The sequence below is a fragment of the Saccopteryx bilineata genome, chromosome 10 (assembly GCF_036850765.1).
Source record: "Saccopteryx bilineata isolate mSacBil1 chromosome 10, mSacBil1_pri_phased_curated, whole genome shotgun sequence".
In the NCBI taxonomy this organism is placed as follows: Eukaryota; Metazoa; Chordata; class Mammalia; order Chiroptera; family Emballonuridae; genus Saccopteryx; species Saccopteryx bilineata.
In genome coordinates, this window is record NC_089499.1 from 14,661,695 (window position 1) to 14,682,990 (window position 21,296).

General features: G+C 49.4%; 1 protein-coding gene across 1 annotated transcript in view; it reads right to left on the reverse strand.

The window, feature by feature from the left end:
• ITGA9 (integrin subunit alpha 9) overlaps nt 1–21,296 on the reverse strand; it is a 348,465-nt gene that overhangs the window by 271,301 nt on the left and 55,868 nt on the right. Inside the window, exons 7-12 of the mRNA XM_066244543.1 lie at nt 19,120–19,205; nt 15,590–15,658; nt 11,033–11,170; nt 7,957–8,062; nt 6,498–6,592; nt 961–1,051 (exon numbers count right to left, since the gene is read on the reverse strand). Coding sequence (XP_066100640.1) covers nt 961–1,051; nt 6,498–6,592; nt 7,957–8,062; nt 11,033–11,170; nt 15,590–15,658; nt 19,120–19,205 — 585 coding nt within the window. The remainder of the gene's footprint in view (nt 1–960; nt 1,052–6,497; nt 6,593–7,956; nt 8,063–11,032; nt 11,171–15,589; nt 15,659–19,119; nt 19,206–21,296) is intronic.

The window sequence follows — 21,296 nt, forward strand, 5'->3', positions numbered from 1 at the left end:
TACCAGAAGCCCATTGCATGTGGAAGCAGTTTGCATATATTAAAGTGCTCAACCGAGGCAAAGCACTATTTAGGGATGGCCACAAATTGCCAAGGACAAGGAGGACTGATGTCTCACACTGCAAAAGACCCATGAGGACCCACAGGGACAAAACCTTCCACACTGCCCCTTTTCCTGTTTCTGGTCTGCAGAGTGACAAGGGACACTCAGAACCCCTCTGTCCCTACGAACCGACAGGATCTGGTGCCTTCCCACAGCATTGCATCAGTTTCCCCAGATCCTCCTGAGGCATTTTAAGCGGTAAGTGACATTTTCTCAAGCTAGACAGCAAGACGAACTATATCGTCTTAAGGAAATTTTTTTCTGAATTCCACGGTGATTTTGGATTTTTTAAAGAATTCTTATCTCCGTGTCCTTCTCTCATCCCACTCCATCCCCTTCAGGCACCGAAAGAGCCACTCTTCCACGGCCCGGTCCCACCTGAACTGCGTATCACTTGGGACTGGAGTTTGCAATCATACACGGTTGTTCAGTTAGCCTCAGACCACCAGGCACTGGCCCTGAGGACAAGCCAGCCAGCCTGAACAATGGTCTGCACTGTCTGTCAGCATTTCTTTGTTTTTGTTTTTGCTCACAATCTTTCAATAACTTTTGTGAGGGGGAAGGGCTGCCACTCAACTCCTTTCTCCCTCTGAAGAGTCAGAAGCTCCTGGCTACTGGCAAGCGGGGTTTCACTATTTACCATCTTCAATGCGGACGGTGCTCTCTGTCCTTCGTTAGAAAGACCTGCTGCCACAGAAACGACCCTTCCTGGCGCCGTGCAATCAAACACCCCCTCTCAGTGTGTGAACTTCCCTAACCCTACGTAGCTGTAACCGCCGCTTAATCAGACTGGAAATGGCTCTGCCTCGTGCATTTGTCTGCGTTTATCTCCTCTGCCTGTAAAGAAAAACAGCTTACCGGGATAGCCATTTCCATCCATGTCAATGCCTCCTGATATGGACTGCCCGAACATCCGGAGAACCGGGCTGATCTTCCGCCCCGACAGTTTCTGAAACAGACAACAGGGAAACTGAGTCACCGGGAAGGCGCACGGTCGCAAACAAGCACGCACAACTGTTTCAGCGCAGCTCCCATAGGACACTTGGTCCTGACTTTGTTGAAAGAAAGAAAAAAAAAATGGAGTCCTAATTTGGTCCTGACTTTGTTGAAAGAAAGGAAAAAAAATTGAGTCCTAATTTGATCGGGTGAAGACCACACACTCTTTTATTTTACTTGCCTTAGCCAAATGCCATCGTTTAATTCTTTTTTTTTTTTCTAAATTCAGTGCTCACGAAAAATCTACCTAGACTAGTGTGTTAACGTTTTGACGTGTTGAATGAAGTTTGAAGTGGGTCAAGTTTAGCTTCCATTTCTAACGACGGTTCTGTTTTGTCTTTACACAGGTAGAGCTGGCTGAAATTCTAGGGACATACTTCCCCCTAAATCACTCTGCCCAAATCTGTACTAAACATGGAAGCCTCCTCTCCTACCAGGCGCAGGGTGGAGTCTTTCCCTGGCGGGCAGGCTATTAGCATGTCTAGATGAACAAGATGTCCACGGGGCAACCACCTCTCCATTAAGCCGACCCAGGAGCTGCAGGGTCCTGAGTTTCACCGATAGGATGAGACCGTTTTAACCTTGTAAGCCTAGAACTCAGTGGTCCTGAACCTTCCATACAGGGTAGGAAACCCAGGAAAATGAGCCAAAGCCACCTCCTCCCTGAAAGGCAAACCGTTCAGAGGTCGCACGCAGCCCTGCGATGGTGGGCATACTATCACCTGTACTTTTATTCATCGTGAAGCTCAGCATCCGTTAACCACATGCCACACTGGCTCAAGACTATCTGCCTTACCAGCAGCCTTCACCAGACAGCCACATTTGTGTGGTCCAGTTCCTCACAAAGATACCAAGCTCCCCGGATCAGAAAAGTCCTCTCTTCTGGGATTTGGCCCGCTCTTCCTTTGCTTTGTCTACACGGTCGCCTGTGTAGACACAGGGGCTGACTTCGGACTTTCTTTCCTTATCTCTTCCCTTACTGAATCATCCCAGAGAAGTCGTGAGGCTGGGCAGGGGGAGTTTCCATAGGTGTCTACAGATGGGAGACACCGGGGGGCATTCCCCACCCCCAGCAGCCGGTAACTACTAATAACCCTCCACTCGCCATCTTCAGTTCAGCCGTCCGACAGGAAACGTGCAAGCACTAGAGTACAAATCGGCACGCTGCAGGAAACACTGAAGAAACGTTTCTTGCAAACAGGCAGAGCCCACATCCCACATGGCTGTCTATAAACAAGCGTGTATGTGTGCCTGCATGTTTCGTGAAAGCCACGTCTTGCAGCAGCAGACCGTTCCGGCTCTGAAGTCCAGAGCGCTGATGGCAGCTCCCCCTGGGTTTGCATTTCTAAGGTCTGCTGTGGCTGGGACGAGAGGGAAGAGCAGAGGGGTGGTCCCTTCGGGGGTGGCAACGCAGGCTTAAGTTATCCCACAGACATCTGCAGGCCATTATGCCATAAAGCCAGGGAGATAAGTCTGCTCGGTGCTAATAACCCTAAATGAAAACCAGGAGCCCTGGAAAACCTCTGCTTGACCAGGATTAGAGGCAGTGCCCTCGTGGCGGGAGAAAGATCACAGCCCCCCCCCCCCCCCCCCCGCCGGGACATGCCCAGGGGGCTCTCGCCTCAAGAGAGATGCACAAGCGTCTTAGAATCAACACTTCTCCGTGGTGAACCGGAGGAAGAGGAACGAGTTAAAGAGTAAAGTGGAGGAACTTGACTCTGATCTCACAATTTATCCGGTAGAAATAATACCAACCCGGGCCAAAGAAAAGCGATTCCCCTGCCCGGAGTTGTTTCTGGTTCCCTCCTCGAGTTCACCCACACAATGCCTGCTCTGTCCGGCCCTGGGCCCTGAAGAATCTGTCATAAAAGGATTTTTTCCCCCTCTTTTAAATCACTGACCTTATCACATACATATTAGCAGCCTGGAAAAGTATAATCATAGTTGGGGTTTCTTTTTTGGTAAGAGCCCCTAACTATTTCTCTCTTTGTCAAAGTTAGCGAGCCAGCCTGCTGACAAAGGCCGGCCAGGTCCAGCTGCCAATCCCTGCTTCCTACTGAAGACACCACGCTAACCACAAAATTTATATACTCCGCTCGCCTGCGGGATTCCACCCAGCAACATAACAAAACACTGAAGGGCGCGGGAGGAAGGGAGGCGGGGGTCCCTCACAGACTGCCTCCCCGAGTGACTGGCTGCCGAGGTCCGGGACCAAGCATCCCGGAGGATGAAGGGAGGGTGACCCGGACGACCGCTTGCCCGAGGACAAGGACGGGAGTGCCCCCTGAATGACCCTGGTCAGCTCCTTAGGACAAAGATTACAGGGGCCACACACTGAGAAAGACACACAACGATCTTAAATCAACACCTTTCACGGTGAACTCAAGAAAGGGGAATGAATTAAAGAGTGGCATGGAAGAACCGTCAGCTTGTCGCACTGGGAACAGCGTCCCTGACTCCGGCTGGAGCAGCCCCTTTGTGACACGAATGTGAGTGACACACACACACCCCCACCCCGACTGTGACTGAAGCCCTCTTCGTTCTGCCACATCAGCTGAATCACCTGAGAGTCCATCCCTGCCATTAACTGTTCATTTTTTTTTCCTCTTTTTTCTGAAGCTGGAAACGGGGAGAGACAGTCAGACAGACTCCCGCCTGCGCCCAACCGGGATCCACCCGGCACGCCCACCAAGGGCGAAGCTCTGCCCACCAGGGGGCGATGCTCTGCCCCTCCGGGGCATCGCTCTGCCACGACCAGAGCCACTCTAGCACCTGGGGCAGAGGCCAAGGAGCCATCCCCAGTGCCCGGGCCATCCCCGCTCCAATGGAGCCCTGGCTGCGGGAGGGGAAGAGAGAGACAGAGAGGAAGGAGGGAGGGGATGGAGAAGCAAATGGGCGCTTCTCCTATGTGCCCTGGCCGGGAATCGAACCCGGGTCCCCCACAAGCCAGGCCGATGCTCTACCGCTGAGCCAACCGGGCCAGGGCCAACTGTTCATTTCTAATCAAAAGTCGATGAACCGTGTCGATAAATGCCCCTTGGGAGTATGTACGCCCCCATAACAAAGTTAAGTGTCCAGATTCCGAAGTTTTCCAACTAAGCTTGCCCGAGTGTTCCTTTCTCCGGGTGAGGATGGTGGTTACGATAAACGGTTTGGGAGTCAGCCTGGCAGTGTCAGGGGCCATGTGGTTGGCTGGTGACCTTAGGGAAGTTAAATAACCTCCCTGAGCCACAGTCATCTCATCAACAAAGGGTGGGTAACAGCGGTACCCATCGGACCCGGCGGTCATGAGGACCAGAGGTGAGAAGAGGGCCGAGCAGGCTCTGGGGAAGCGGTCCCTCCGCTCAGCATCCGCCTCTAGGAGTCACGCAGCTGAGCAGGAGGCCCCCGCACAGAGGGAACCGGAATGAAGCGCTGCTGGCAGCGACCCTCAGCCCTTCATCAGACAACTCACACCCTGCAGCTGGAAGAGCGATGATGAACAATCACCCGAACTTACGTTTATGTGCTGCCTCTAAAAATCAACTTGGAAAGCCTTTTTTTTTTTTTTTTTAATTCTTACCTAGAAACTTTAATACGTGAACAGGTGCTGGTACTTTTACTACTGTTTCATTACGTGGAACACTTAACAGAACATTTTACATGAACAAGACTCAGTTAAACATTGTGATTCCTTAGCAATAATTAAGATAGGAGACAAGCGGCCCTGGCCGGCTGGCTCAGTGGTAGAGCGTCGGCCTGGCATGCAGGAGTCCTGGGTTCAATTCCCGGCCAGGGCACACAGGAGAGGCATCCATCTGCTTCTCCACCCCTCCCCCTCTCCTAACTCTCCTTTTTCTCTCTTCTCCTCCCGCAGCCAAGGCTCCATTGGAGCAAAGTTGGCCCGGGCGCTGGGGATGGCTCCGTGGCCTCTGCCTCAGGCGCTAGAATGGCTCTGGTTGCAACAGAGCAACGCCCCAGATGGGCAGAGCATCGCCTCCTGGTGGGCATGCCGGGTGGATCCCTGTCGGGTGCATGCGGGAGTCTGTCTGACTGCCTCCCCGTTTCCAACTTCAGAAAAATACAAAAAAAAAAAAAAAAAAAAAGATAGGAGACAAGCTTCTTTGTGATGAGAAATATAAGCATAAATAGGAAGTAATAACACATAATATGTGCCCAATAAATCAATATGTGCTGATGGGAAAGTTCTCCACGTGTGCTCTGTCCCTTTTTTGTCACTGACCCACTGGGAGCCAGATGCATGCCTGGGCCACTCCACACACAGACTTCCACAAATATCCTGATAATGCTTCTGCCGAGAGCACGACTTCCTGTTTTCCCATGGGCTGGGCTTCACACCATCAGCAAGTTTGAACACCAAGCTGATATGACAAAAAACTGAACTCACCACTTCCATGTTCCCAAGTCTGGGGCACGAGGCCAGAGTTTAACCAGCTTCTCGTTTCAGTGCCAAATGTGACAACAGCCCTGTGACAACTTTTAGGGCCCTCCTCCATGGACCACTGTCTTTTCAGATTACAGCTAGGGGGTCCCCCAACTTTTTACACAGGGGGCCAGTTCACTGTCCCTCAGACCGTTGGAGGGCCGCCACATACAGTGCTCCTCTCACTGACCACCAATGAAAGAGGTGCCCCTTCCGGAAGTGCGGCGGGGGGCCGGATAAGTGGCCTCAGGGGGCTGCATGCGGCCCGCGGGCCGTAGTTTGGGGGCACCTGGTAGTTCTTTGGCTTAACACAGATGGTTGACATAGGGGCAACCAAAAAAAAAAAAAACACTAGAAAAAAGAAAGCCTCTTCTTAAATAAATAGCTCTAATTCTGGGTAAGAATTTGGATATTATCTTTTGTAAGCAGAATGTACCCCTGAATGTGAGCAAACTCTGGAGTCTATAAATGTGTTTTCATATTTAATAAGCAACATCGGCCCTGACCGGTTGGCTCAGTGGTAGAGAGTCAGCCTAGTGTGTGGATGTCCCAGGTTAGATTCCCAGTCAGGGCACACAGGAGAGGTAACCATGTGCTTATCCACTGCTCCCCCCTCCTTCCTCATCTCACCTCTCTCTCTCTCTCCTCCTCCCGCAGCCATGGCTCAACTGATTCAAGTGCACTGGCCCCGGGAGCTGAGGATGGCTCCGTGGAAACTCTATCTCAGATGCTAAAAATGGCTCAGTTGTGAGCATGGCCCCAGACGGGGGCTGCCAGGTGGATCCCATTTAGGGCGCATGCGGGAGTCTATCTATCTCCTCTCCTCTCACTTGGAAAAGAATAAAAAAAAAAAAAAAGCAACATCAAGGCTAAAGGCAGGAACAATGCTGTGCACTCCTCTGTACCCCAGGGTGTGTCACAGAGTCAAGTTGGATGAATGCATGAACAGTTACCATGTCACTCTCACACCAATTACCATTGAATACTGAGGGACGATCCCGCCAGCGTCACCGTGATAGATATAGACCGCCCCCGAGAAGTCATCCTCCTTGGGTGCGCCAATGGCCACATCTGAGGGGAGAAAAACACCGGGGGTTAGAAAAGCCACATGGAATAACACAGGACCAGATTCTCTAATTCCTGCCGTCGTGACCGAGGCCCTCCATACCAGAAATTTCTTGCCTGTGTTGGTTGTTCCAGCACCAAAGGCACATAATCTCTCAGCAGGAAAAAAAAAAAAAGGCACACAATCTCTCAGCAGGAAAAAAAAAAAAAGGCACACAATCTCTCAGCAGGAAAAAAAAAAAAAGGCACACAATCTCTCAGCAAGAAAAGAAAAAAAAATAGCAGAAAGAAAAATGATAGATGCCAAAGACGAGTTAGTTCCAGAGAAGTTCCTAGCTCGTTCTCTTAGGGAAAAAACTAATCATTGAGCTGTCCAATAAAAGAAATACAAATAGAAACCTCCTGGCCTAGTTTCCGTCTGCGAGAGACGGGAATTCTATAGATAAGGGTTATGGCATAAACGAGAAAGTCAACTCTATTCCTGGGTAAGGAAATTGTATAAAGTGGCATTCACTTCACACACACACACACACACACACACACAATCAACATTATTCTCACAAGCTGACAACTCCTGGAACAAGGCCTAGATCTTCCTTACTTTTTATCCTTTGTATCCAACAAAAGTGCTATGTCTGCAGAAGTGAGGTCAAGGTCTCCACAGGACCTCCAGTGGAGACCCGCTCTCTGTGAATGAAGCCCTCTCTGGCTGCTGGTGGGAGGGCATCGAGGCAGCCTGGGCGCCTGGCCTGAGGCAAGAGCTGTCCCCCAGCCCACCTCCCACACCTCAGCTACCGCCCCCACCCGTGTGGATGGCTCCCACAGCTCCTGATGTCTGGATACCGCCTCTACGGTGAGGGGAGGGGGACCGAACAGAGCGGAGAGAGGAGCCAAGACTGGGAAGGACAGTCCTGTCCAAACGGAACTAGACATTAGGTATCCCCACCCCCACCCCTCAACACTTAATATCCTGTCACTCTCAAGGGAGAGAATGTCCAGTTCCCTCCTCACTCATTTCACTAACAACAGTGTTGAGCACGGTGCCGCATCAGAGGCTCAGAAACAAGAAGCACGTTTGTGCCGGAGAAAACCGGTTCCAGCTTCTCGGCGGTAAGAAGCCCCAGCGGACCAGCCGCAAGGCTCATTCGCACAACCACGTGGTAGCAAAGCACACCGAGCACACGAGAAGTGACCGCCGAGAAGCAGAGCTCCCACGGGCTCGGAGCTCAGCCCGCAGTGTCTACACTGAGAGGACATCTCTCAAACGCGTCCTCTCCCCCCCCCCCCCCCCGTGCGCCCACAGGCCTTCCAAGCGGGCAGGGAGAGCGGGAGCGCGTCCCCTGGGAATGAGCACGCGCGCGCTCGCCGACCTGGGAATCCGTCATCGTCAAGGTCGCCCAGGCTGGCCAGGCTCTCCCCGAAGTGCGCGTTGTAGGCACCGTCACCGCTCAGCGCCAGCTGCTCCTCCAGGGCTCCCTGGGAAACAGGAGGGAGGGGGAAATGAACAACAGAACAAACACACAGAACCAAGAACACAATACAAAACCAGAGCTGGGACACCGTCTCTCCAGTGCACACCCATCGACGGGAAACACCTGGGCAGAGTCACAGCACCCAAACCTCTCTCTCCTGGTGGCAAGGTAAGCCCCTTTCACCTGGGCAGCAAGAGGCTCTCCAACAGCCCGAGCTGCCTTTTGGAGGGAAGGAGACTCCCGTGTTGGCCAATAATTACCATATTTTTTGCTCCATAAGATGCACTTTTTTCTCCCCAAAAAGTGGAGGGGAAAATGCCCATGCATCTTATGGAGCGAAAAATACGGCATTTTGTTAAATATTTTAACACACCATTTGGTTCAGAATTTTTTTTTTCTTATTTTCCTCCTTAAAACCCTAGGTGAGTCTTGTGGTCAGGTGGCGTCTTATGGAGCAAAAAATACGGTATCTCCCCAGTCCTAACATTCTGGAAACCAACCAACCAATGTACCTACCTGCCTGTCCCCACAGTAACCCCTCAGCTTTCTCTCTAGCATAACATCTTTTTGCCCCCAAGTTGTTTTTTAAACGGGACTACAATATTTTTCCATCCTGCTGTTCGGCACAAGTCTATAAAGCTGTTAAGCAAGGTGCGTGCGTTAGTAATCTTGACAGAGGGAATCCTGGCTCAGAACACCCCACACCCAGCAGTTCTTGGCTGGGGTGCGGGGAGGGAGAGGCACACACAACTGCCCATTATCGTGTGTGGTTCAGATTTCCTGAGCAAACACCAACTAACAGCGGGAGGAAGTCAATGGTGATGGTTGCAGTGAAAGCCACCTGAGGATACCCACTCGACCCCAAAACCACTGACACGTGACTATCAGAGTTCAAATGCAAGCTGGTATTTCAGGGCATGAGAGTGTCTGAGCCAGAGCACTGCCGGTTTAGACTCTGGATCCACGGTACCACCACCGCCGTCCCAGAGAGCGCCTGGCTTTTGTCATGACCGAGTCTTCTTTTCCCCGGGACACCAATATGTGTTGCTTTCTTCCTATTAGTTTAGCAGGAAGAGGAAGGACACACCAGGAGCGGATTCTTTGGATGGACTTCCACCTCACCCTCTCCCCATGTCAATCACGCAGTGACTCTGTAAGGAAGACTTATGTCTCTCCCTGCTTCACAGGTGAGGAAACCGAGCCTCCCATTTTAATCTATGTGTCCACGTCACACAGGCTAGTAAGTGGCAAAACCAAGATTCACATGCAGGTCCGCTCAGCTCCAAAGTCACCTTTTCTTCCACTCCTCCACAACTACTTTGTGAACATTAATCAGATCGGAAGAGGTTCAACAGAAATAAAAATACCTTGGTATTTAGGTTAAGCATGTGGCCTTAAGAGACATGGGTTGTAAGGGGCGGGGGGTGAGAAGTGTGGGTGAAAGGTTACCAGAGAAGGTCTGGGGAATTATCCAGCTCCAAGCGTCCCCGCCCTGCCTGAGACACACTGTCGGGCTGTCGGTCGGTCGGGCTGCCTGACTGCCTCAGACAAGTTAACTCCCACGCACATCTGGCAGCCACTGAACGAGTGCCGGCTGTTCTTGCCCCCACAATGGTCACCTCGTGTTCCCCCACGCCCTCCCTGCTCCTCTTCCCATAATGTCAGCGAGGACGCAGGTGACCAGAGTTGCTACAACAGGTACCAAGAAGCATCTTCCCTCCCAGGTGGCAGAAGATTCTGCAAACATCCCGGAAAGCGCGGGCACGAACGTGTCCTGGATCCCCTCCACGGCTGCCCACCCTTTCTGCCATCTGTCTACCTGGCTACGGTGAAACACCACCACCCCTTCGCCACTGGGGCGACTGGCATCTCGGTCACTGCTTAAAAAGTACACTGACATTTTGATTATGAAAGCATTACAGTTTTGCTATTTGGATAAAGATAAAACTGAAAATCTACCCAAGACCACCACCCAGTGAGATCTGTTACTGACATTCTCTATGTATTTTGTATATTTTTATAAGTTGTTTAGATACACAGTTTCTAATCCTGCTTTTCCCTGATTATCTCATAAGCATTTTCTCATGTTAGCTCAAAGGCTGCTGGTACCAGAATGTATTCATTTAAATGTTATTTCCTTCTGGCTGAACACCCTCAACTTCCAGATCCTGAAAAGATTCTGCTTTCTTACCCCCCGCCCCCAGTCCCTCCCCACCCTCCCCTCAGCTACAGGGGGACAAAGGTATCTTTCTGATCACATCACATCCCTTTCATGATTCTGCAGAATAACAGACATCATGATTATGGCCCTCAGACCTGCACTGGTCCCCACCCAACCCCCAAACTGAATTAAGTGCCTCTGCTGTCTCCCCCCTCCCCACTCCTTGCCCCACTCCCCGCCCTCTCCTGCCCGCCTGCCTGCCCAACTGCTACTCCTTCTCCAAGATTCCTTCTAGCCACTGCATCCTCTGAGAAGCCTTCTCGGCTCCTCTGGGCAGATTGTATCTATGCCCAGGAAGGCAGCATAATCTAGAGGTGAAGTTCTGAAACCAGTTTACCTGGGTTCAAATCCCAGCCCGACCACTTCTTAGCTGTGTGATTTGGGGCAGGTTACTTAAACCTCTTTGGGCCTCAGTTCTTTTCCCCTGAAAAATGGTACTACTGAGAGCACATGCACATTCCACTGAGACCTTTCCGAGAGAGAGCGGTGGGAACAGCTCCTGGGACAGGGTAAGCACTCAACCCACAGCCACTGAGATTTTTCTTAACCCCCGTATGTTGGCAGTGGTAACACTGTCTAAAATTTTACAGTAACGGAACATTGAGCTTTTTGAAGGTTGGAAACTTGTCTTCTCACCTCCCCTAGGTAACGCGGCCCAGTGCACACGGCCCAGAGAGGTGCTCAGTCACCACTCGCTGGATAAATGTCCCTCTCCCTCCACCCTGCCCATGTGTTGCCCAGCGCTGTACTCACATTTCCTCTGTTGATGTAGACGGTGACCTGCCCCTCGTCCCTGATCTCAGAAAACATGGGGGCGCCCACCAGCAGGTCGGAGAGGCCGTCTGCGTTCAGGTCAACTGCGCATAAGGAGGAGCCGAAGTAAGAGCCCATCTGCAACCAAGTTGAGTTGCAACAAAGCGTTCAGTGTCTGCCCTCACACAGGAGGTCCTCGCGCTCCTCCAGCCCCCTGGCTTCTGAAACACCTGCCCCCAGGCCCCGCACAGCCCCAACGGTGGCGCCGTCCCGTGGCCAACGGGGAAACACCCCGGCTCCCCCACACCCTCCAGCAGTGACGGGAGCCCCAGCCCACACGAGGCCAGAGCTAACTGGCTCAGAGTCCCCTGTCCTGGAGCCCTACCAAGGGCACAACCAATGGACCGACCCCAGAAGAAGGAGGTGCTGTTTTGAAAAAAATACAAGCTGGGGTTGCAAATATAAGCTATAGTCATAATAAAAGTACGTCGTAGTTCAGACAGTTGGCAAGGCCAAGCAAAAGGGAATATGAAACCCCACAACACAAGGCAGGCATGATAATAAAACGTGTCGTGGGGAGACGGGTTACCCTCTCCCAGTCCTGGGCACAGCTGAAGACTGGTGAGGAACACAGGAGCGAAAGTGACAGGAAAAGGGAGAACTCACAGATTACTGACTGGAGGAGGGAAACACAGCCAGGTTATACTGGTTCTTCTCTAGCTATAGCCTAATCCAGTACCTATTATTTTAAACCAGGCGTCTTAAATCCATATGTGAGTGGGATCCAGGTAGGTGATATAACAGGTGAAAAATAACAGTGCGAGTATGCTTACAGGAGGCAAGTGACGCTTGGCTTTGGTGTCTAAGAAGCACTAGGGAGTGGTGGAGACTGTGGCAAACTGGCACCTCAGACCCAGACACAGGCACAGCTCCCACCCATCTGCAGGCAGCAAGGCCGACCAAGGGAAGGCCAACCTTCCCACTTTACCACGGAAGCCAAAAACTGAACATTTTATTTGGAGGACCTGTTTTTTAAATGCTAAACAACTAATTCATATTAAAACAAATCAACAACAACAACAACAAAAACATGCATTCTATGCAAGACAGACAAAAATTTTTGTAGGCTGTACCCTTTCCAAAGGCTGACAGTTTGCAATGTCTGATTTTTATTTTTAAAAAGATATCCTTTTAAAATAAATGTTTTCAAATAAAAGGGCTGTAGTTTTATTGACATGAAAAAGCATTTTCTTTCAGTGTTACAGGGAGTTTGTTGGCAGCTAACCCGGGGGAGAATGACACAGGTTGGGGACACTCCAGACCATTTCCTGCAGTAACGCTGGGACAAGAGGATTCAGAAGCCCTTTCCAAGTCACATGCCAAGGCCACCAGAACTCATCCCGCATTCCCTCCTGTCCCCCATTCCCAAGAGAGGAAGGCACAGGAAGGTTTAGAGTCACCGGAGGTAGGGGACACAGAAACCAGTTGCCGGTTGTTGACTTGGTGGCCTTGCCAATCTCCCCATCAGGACTTTAGTAAAAGGACTAAGATCCAGGCAAGGCCCCAAAGCTGCTGTCTGAGCCCCAGGGAACTATTTGTTTCATTCTAATGGGCTATTTATCTTGGCATCTTCTCCGCTGTTAAATCAAAAACCCCTGTAGGTGAAGTTGGCTATCTATGTTTTGACATACTAATGCATCACACACTCAGTTAATTCAATAAAACTTCAATGTGGCAATGACATGCTTTGGGGTGAGTGGTCCTTAATCAGAGATCTCCCATCAGCCTGGAAATGACGGGATATGTGTCTCTATTAACATCTGAACTGCACACGTATTGGTGATTTCATACGAATACTATATATGAAGAATGTCAATCAATAAAACCAAAACTGGGGTACCCTATTTCCCCAAGTATAAGACCCTCCCAGGTATAAGATGCACCTTAATTTTGGGGCCCAAAATTTGAAGAAAAAAAAAAAAAGTATTACATAAAGTTATTGAACTCAAGTTTTATTCATCTACAACAATGAGCGCAAAAACAAGCGCAAAAAAGTGGGAAATGCAAGTAAAAAAAAATCTACAACCACTGTATAAGATGCACCCAGTTTTTGGACCCCAAATTTTTTGGGAAAAGGCGCGTCTTATACATGGGGAAATACGGTATTTTGGTTTTTGGTGTTTTCTCCTGGTGAAGCCAGGAGACAGGACTATCTGACCAAATTCTGGCCGCATGAAAGCATAAGGGGACCGGTGGTTTACTGAGTCAGAACTCTCCTGTGGGTGTGATCCCAGACACGGGGGCAAAGCAAGAAACCTCCTATGAGGACCTGGGGTCATGTCCTTCCCCTATGAAATAATGGAGAAGTTAGAGAGACAAGAATTTCTCATATCTTCTGGCAAAAAAAAAAAAAAAAGGGCAGAATAAGATGCCTAAAGAGAGTAATGACCTATTTCAAAATCAGAAAGATAACAACGGGGTTAGTAAAGGTAGACGTCGGTGTAACAAGAGGGCAAGAGAGCGCGGCAGAGGAAGGGATGGCCTGGAAGGAACGGTGCGAGAAGAACCCCGAGAAAGTGACAAGCGTCACAGCCGCGGGGCTGAGAAGCGAAACCCTGACACGTCCTCCTGCCTCCGTCAGGACATTCAAGCAGACACACAAGCTAGCCTCCCAGATCGCGATGTCAGAAAGGCCACAGGAAGTCTGGCCAGCGGGTCCTCTAGTGTTTACCTCCGACTGCGCCCACTCTCCAATCGACTCCCCAAAACCTGACTGTGACCCAGTCTTAGGGGGGTGGCCATGGAAACCAGGAGGTTTTTCAGAAGGAGAGAGGGCACAAGTATAGACTGTTAACTACCCCGGGATGACGGGCGTGAACTGAGTCTGTCTCTAGCCTTAGGCAGCGAGAGGCTGAAGGGGGAAGGAACGGAGGAAGCAGAGAGGAGGCAGAGCCGCTACCATTAAACATGAAAATACTCTGCAAACAGGGTGACAGGTGTGGTTTAAGACAAATCACTTACAAGAGTCCTTTAAAAAGCAGTAGCTGTGTGAGGAGATGGATGTGTTAACCGACCTGGCTATGATGATCGTTTCACAATATGCACGTATCAAATGATCAAATCATCACGCTGTACATCTTAAAGTTATACAATGCCATGTGTCCCTTTTATCCCGATCTGGGGGTGAGGGGGTGGACAGCCCTTCGATTTCATGCTTTCAAGCCCAGGAACAATTTGAAGGGGCACAGAAGGGGTTGGATTTTCCACAGGAGACACAGTCACCCATTTGAAAAAGACACGGGGGGAGTCCTAGCAGTGTTCTCGCTGCTCGGAAAACCTTTGCAGAATTGCTCTCATTTTCCAGTGCTGCTTGCTGCTTTGGGGTTTGGAAGTGTTACAATAACACAGGTGGCCCCATTCTCAGGGGAACGCAGAGCTGTCTGTGCTCACAGAAAATTCACAGAACCGAGTTTGGAAGATGCATGTTTTACCGAAAAGATTATGACAGAAACCGAGTCTGTGCATGAGGGCTGTTAAAACTGTACAACATGACCGGGACTTCTGGAACTCAGACTAGGGGTCACCGTCCGAAAGACAGGCAATGATGCCAGGCTCGGACAGCAGGTCCCACTCACAGCAGAACCGGCACCGCGGAGGGGCACATGGCCACCCAGAAAGGAAATGGTCTTTCCCCTCTTCCCTCGGGGTAGTGGTCTCCTAGCCTCACCCTCCCACGTCTAAGGTCCTATGCTTCTTTCCAGAGCTCACTAAAGGACGCCACCAAGACAAGCTTCCTCACGGCCGAGCCCAAATTCATGCCCCCTTAGAGCCGCCAATCACGCTAGAATGATCCTGCTGATCTAAGTAAGTCACACTAAGGACTGCATGACTGATCAGCCCATGTTTATTAATTAAAGGAATCTCTCCAACTGGCTTACTTGCAGACTATGGTACAGAATGAACAGAAATTAGGATTAAAAATTTACAGGAATATGGATGAGGGGCAGGGTGAGGACAAGATGACACAGGAAATAAACTTGGCCCAAGACCAGTGTTGTGAGGGCAGCCTTCGTATGCCGTTTCTACCTCAAAGTTCTAAAGGGAAACAGGGGACTTTGTGTGTATGTGTGACAACAGTCCCCATGGCAAAGGTGGCCCAGGGCTCGGGATGCGAGGAGGATGCAGCGCGGTGTTGGCAAGATCGGAAGAGTGAGAACCACTTATCTGCATGCCTCCTTGGAAAGTAATCAGGTGTACTTGCTGCCTGTACACACTGAGCTTAATCTCTCTGGAGGTGTAGATGTGAGTGCAGGAGACAGACAGACAGACAGAAAGGTGGAGAGGAATGGAGCATGCAGTAATTTTGATGACAGTGTCAGAAATACAGACATTCTTAAAAACAAACAAACAAACAAAGAAACCCTCTGTGCTGACCTTGGCCATGTACGAAACTCAGGGCGCAGACAGAACCTTTGCACCAACTTTCCAACAAGTAAAATCTGACTCCCACGTGACATCTCTCAAACAACAAAGAGACACTTATCCCGAGAATCTCACCTTTTTACCTGATGCCTGAAAAATCTTAATTAAGGTGCCTGATCTTCGGTCAGCTCTAAAAATATAAACCTGTGGAATGGGAAGAAAAAAAAAATCTAGTTAAGATGGAAGCAATGAGCAAAGATATTTCCCAGCATCCTCCTGGGAGTCCTGTTTAAATGCCTGACCGGGCACAGGCCAGGTGTGCCAATGCTGTCATCATCAAGTCAGCATGGCTCTCATTTTAGCAACTCCGCCAAGAAAGTATCCTTCAACCCCAAGGCAGAAATCACCTCCACTGCTCCCGAGTGACACTGCAGATGGAAGCCACCCACAATAAGACGCAAGGAGCATCCAAATTACTGGTAAACAATTCAACACTTAGAACTGTTTCCTTCCTTGAAATATCTCATTCATTCCTTCCTTAGTGAGAGTTTTAGCGGGTATGTTGAGATAAGACAGAGGAAGGGAGGTATTTTAGAAAAAGCAGTTTTCTAAAGTGACACCGCAGAACATTACAGCCATGAGATCTTGTTTGGGTAAATACGAGTTCAGCTGGCAAATGCCAGAGTTAAACCTTAAATAAACTCCTCACTGTGGGGCTCTGCAGAGCCTGTAGTATGCACATGTATACACCGTAAATCTCCATCACACAAAGAACAAAACTGATGTAGCAGAGCTTCCCACATGGTGTGACCACGGAAGTTCTTTTTCAAGTTACAGCTTATCGGAAGAGAATGTCCCATGAGAACCAGCTTAGGGGACCCTCCCATAGGGTAAAATTTCTTAGTGTGAATACTTTCATGCCCCTGATAACAGAAATGAATGACCACTAAAGTCTTGAAGGCCAGAGGTCCACTCTGGGGTCCTTGGGAAATCAGGTCTGCACCAGCCCCCCCCCATCCCTGGGAATATGGAACAGTCATCAATTTTATCAACTGTGACCAGTTTTTCCCCGGCGCCTCTCACGTGGTCCTACCAAAAGTGGCACTGAGGCGTCCACATCGCTGTGAACTGGGACAAAAACATTTTTATCAATCAATCTGGGGACGGTTCCTGGCACTTCTCCCCTCCGCCAGGGAGGGGAATTCATGTGACTCGGAAACACCCAGACCTCTTGTGGAAGTTATCAGAGTTCATCTGCATGCCTCCTCCTGCTCAGTGCTCTGGGTCCTTTTTTTTTTTTGGTCTTCTTTTTTAAAATCTGGTTTCATTTTCAAAGGCTGTTTCTCCATAGCAGCAGTGTTGGGGGGAGGGAGGCACATGCTGCAGAAATGGGAGCAGGGGCTCCGAACTCCTGCCCAGGAGGGTCCGGGGAAATGGCCCTCCTACATTCATCACAGTCACAGTCAAGCCTAGGCAACAACTGATCGTACTGACATCCCGGCTGAGGCTCCAACTAACAGTGGTCTCGGCCCATCTCGGCTTCTCCAGAATCCAGACCCTACTTCTCTGAGACTCTGGAGCAGCGGTTCTCAACCTGTGGGTCGTGACCCCAGCGGGGGTCGCGACCCACAAGTTGAGAACCGCTGCTCTGGAGGAATGATCAGACTATCCCAGGTCCACCCCATAGACTCGGATCCAAAGATCACTCCTCTGGTCAGTATTTCCTCTCAAGAGAACCTACAGAGTTTATTTAAAATGCAGATTCCAGACTCCTCCGGACCCACTCAACCTACTCAAGCTGGACTTCCTGTACCCTGGAGCTTAAGGTCCAACACGCCTAGTTCTCCATATGTCAGGCGCCGACAGTGGCCACGATTTCCAAAGGGACTCAGACAGCCCCTAGATCCACGGAGTCTTTTCTATAATCTGGACGGTTACTTGAGGGAAAATGACCCACATGTTCCCAGTCCAGCCTCTGGGCTGAACTAGCTTTGGTTCTAAAATATTAAGGAAATAAGTATAAGAATTAAGCTCCAAAGAGAAATAAATAAATCTCCAAAGCTATCTGGGACTAGACCGGGCTCCATTATGTCGAAGTCAAACTTGGAAAGGGTTTGGAAGAGTGGAGGATCTGAAGTTAGTGCTGGCCACCTTTCCTTTGGAGGACGCCATGATGCCAAGGTCAGTCTTGATGAGCTCACTCGTGCACGCGCCCACACCCAGAGTCAGCTGCGAAAAGCATCCTCAGGTGCTAATATGCAGGGCACGGGGAGGTCTGGGAGCACTATCCACACTCTGACTATGCCTTCAAGGTCAAATCTCCAAAGTGGTTGGAAGGAACCCCGGCCGGGTAGATCAGCTGGCTAGAGCATAATGACAACACGCCAAGGCTGCAGGTTTGATCCCTGGTCAGGTCACGTACAAGCATCAACCGATGAGTGTACTGGAACAACAAATTGATATTTCTTTCTCTCTCTGTTTTTGTCTCTCTCTCCCCCCTCCCCACCTCTTGCTCTAAAACCAATATCTATTCTTTTTTTTTTTTTTTTTTTATAATTTTATTTTTTTAATGGGGTGACATCAATAAATCAGGATACATATGTTCAAAGATAACAAGTCCAGGTTATCTTGTTGTTCAATTATGTTGCATACCCACCACCCAAAGTCAGATTGTCCTCTGTCACCTTCTATCTTGTTTTCTTTGTGCCCCTCCCCACCCCTTTTCCCTCTCCCATTCCCCCCTCCCCCCCATAACCACCACACTCTTATCAGTGTCTCTTAGTTTCACTATTACGTCCCACCTACGTATGGAATAATATAGTTCCTGTTTTTTTCTGATTTACTTATTTCGCTTCGTATCATGTTATCAAGATCCCACCATTTTGCTGTAAATGTTCCAATGTCATCATTTCTTATGGCTGAGTAGTATTCCATAGTGTATATGTGCCACATCTTCTTTATCCAGTCATCTATTGATGGGCTTTTTGGTTGTTTCCATGTCCTGGCCACTGTGAACAATGCTGCAATAAACATGGGGCTGCATGTGTCTTTACGTATCAATGTTTCTGAGTTTTTGGGATATATACCCAGTAGAGGGATTGCTGGGTCATAAGGTAGTTCTATTTTCAGTTTTTTGAGGAACCACCATACTTTCTTCCATAATGGTTGTACTACTTTACATTCCCACCAACAGTGTATGAGGGTTCCTTTTTCTCCACAGCCTCTCCAACATTTGCTATTACCTGTCTTGCTAATAACAGCTAATCTAACAGGTGTGAGGTGGTATCTCATTGCCGTTTTGATTTGCATTTCTCTAATAGCTAAAGAAGATGAGCATCTTTTCATATATCTGTTGGCCATTTGTATTTCTTCCTGGGAGAAGTGTCTATTCATATCCTCTTCCCATTTTTTTATTGGATTGTTTGTTTGTTGTTGAGTTTTATGAGTTCTTTGTATATTTTGGATATTAGGCCCTTCCGATATCTATTCTTAACGTGGCTAAAAGGAGACAACAGAAGTTCCCCTCAATACTTCCTCACTTACCTCCCAGCCACCCAACGGAATGCTCAGATCACAGTGCAGCTGACAAACCTCTGTAATGGTGGCAGCCTGCTCCCCCCCGCTTCCATCTGACCCCACGCGACCCCACGGACTTTCCTCCTCACCTTTCCAATGCCTTCGTCCTGCGGGGCGCCCCCGACCACATCAGTAGTGGACAGATGAGAGAAGTGGCCGGCCGTAACTGCGTAGCCTGTAAAGAAAGGGCAGAGACCAAGGACAGGGTTGAGGAAGAAGGACAGGGAAGAATAAGATCTATCCGATGACAAAGTTTCCCAAGTAGCCCTCATCCGAACAGTTATCAAATGGCAAGCTGTCAGTCTCCTCATGCTAAAGTGGCTCACCTCACACGAAGATGTCTTCACAAGGACATCAGGGCGACAAAGAGTGGTCTCAGAGTGTCTTCTTTAGAATAGGAACTAAGCTAAATACTCCATATCTGTCTTCTTTTTCTTTTTGATACAATTTGAAAATTTTGAATTTTCATACAGCACACACATCTGAAGTGTTAATGAATGTGTACACATGTACATGACCGTGCATTCCACCACCGAGAGTGAATATAACCACAGAACCATGGCCCAGGAGGGTCCCTCATGCCCCTGCCCAGTCAATGGTCCCTCACAGGCAGCCATCATTCATGTTTCTGTCACGATATGTTGGTCTGATCTAGAACTTCACTCAATATAACTGATATCCTCCATGTGGACTGTAGCAGTTACTTCTTATTATTAGTATTCCACTGCATGACTATACCATAGTATCTTTTTTCCCCTCCTACTGCTAGGCATTATTAGTGGTTCCAGCCTGGGGCTGTTATGAACATCCTGTACCTATCTCTGGATGTCACCATCTCTTTTAAGCTCACAACTCTAAGAGGAAGATATGATCATTTCTTCCATTTCAGAGATGTGGAAATGGGACTACATGTGATTAAACAGCATCCCCAAGGTTCCACAGCAAGATTCAAACCCAATCTGTGTGTTTGAGCCCCTGGTATTAACCATTATGCCACACTCCCTCCTGATAGAGAGCAGAAAGAAGTTAACAGGGAGGGATAGATGGATGGATGGATGGATGGATGATAGGCAAAGAACTAGATACTAAAGGAATCTAGAAAGAAAGAAAAATGTTGTCTAAGCTTAGTCTAAATGTTTCCTTTACCTTCCAAAAGCCTCACTGACAGGCTCTGGCCAACCTGTGTAGGTTGCCATATATTCCTCAAACCTCATCAGCACCCTCAAATCTTAATGCTGTGATCATATGCTGATTAGGTTTTGTGAAGACACCATAATGGGATCAATTCTTATTCACCAGGTGACTGGAGAGCTCATGTTCCTAGGAAGACTATGATGATATCACAGCCTCAGGTGAGCCTTGCACAGCCTGCTGCAGGTAAGGGTCTCTGTTCTGTATGTAGGGAGAAGCCACGAGCCCTAAGCCTAGACCCTAATGCCACCACCCAGCCCAGGATCACTTCTGCCTCCTTTCTGTTTTCTGACCTAAGAAACACGTGTTGCGTCCCTACAATACACTGGCTACTATACTGAGTCCTGGGACTGTGAGACAAATGCCCCCAACCCCACCCACTGAGGTGCCCCCAGCCTCATGAGGGTCTGTGGTGTCTCCACAGCACACACGGTGGTGGGGGGGGAGCTCAGAGCTCAGGCTCTAGGCTCAGAAACCACAAATTTAAACCCCCATTGGGCTATTTAAGAGCCAGGTGACCTTGGCAAATTCCGTAACTTCTCTGCACCTCGGTTTCTTTACCTATAAAATGTGGGTGATAATAAAGCAGCTATCTTACAAGGTTGTTCCAAGGAATGAAAAAGAAATTTTAGGCAGAGCCCGGCATACAGTAAGTGCTCAATAAATGACAGCATTGAGGAGCCGGGAGCGCAGAGCAGCGAACACCCCCAAAGACTCCAACTAAAGATGCTCTGGTCTATTCCTCAGGCAAAAACTCGCACTTAGAAGGAAGAGGGCAAGTCGACAACCCCCTACAGCCATCGCCCAAGGGAATCTCTACGGAAGGGGGGCCGGGACTCCCCCAGGTCTAAGTTCTGTGCTGTGTCTATGAAACACCATTGTCTTCTCATCACTGGGCCTGCCTAAATCTAGCCTCCTTTTCAGTCCAGGGTTAGAGCATTTAGGGCAGAAAGAAGAGGCATGTGAAAGTGCCATGCACACAAGCAAAGACGGTCTATTCCTGTTCTGAAATAGGCCCGGTCTCGCCCCAGCGTCGTTCTTGCCTGGTGGCTGCTGCTAACTTACGTCGTGTCAA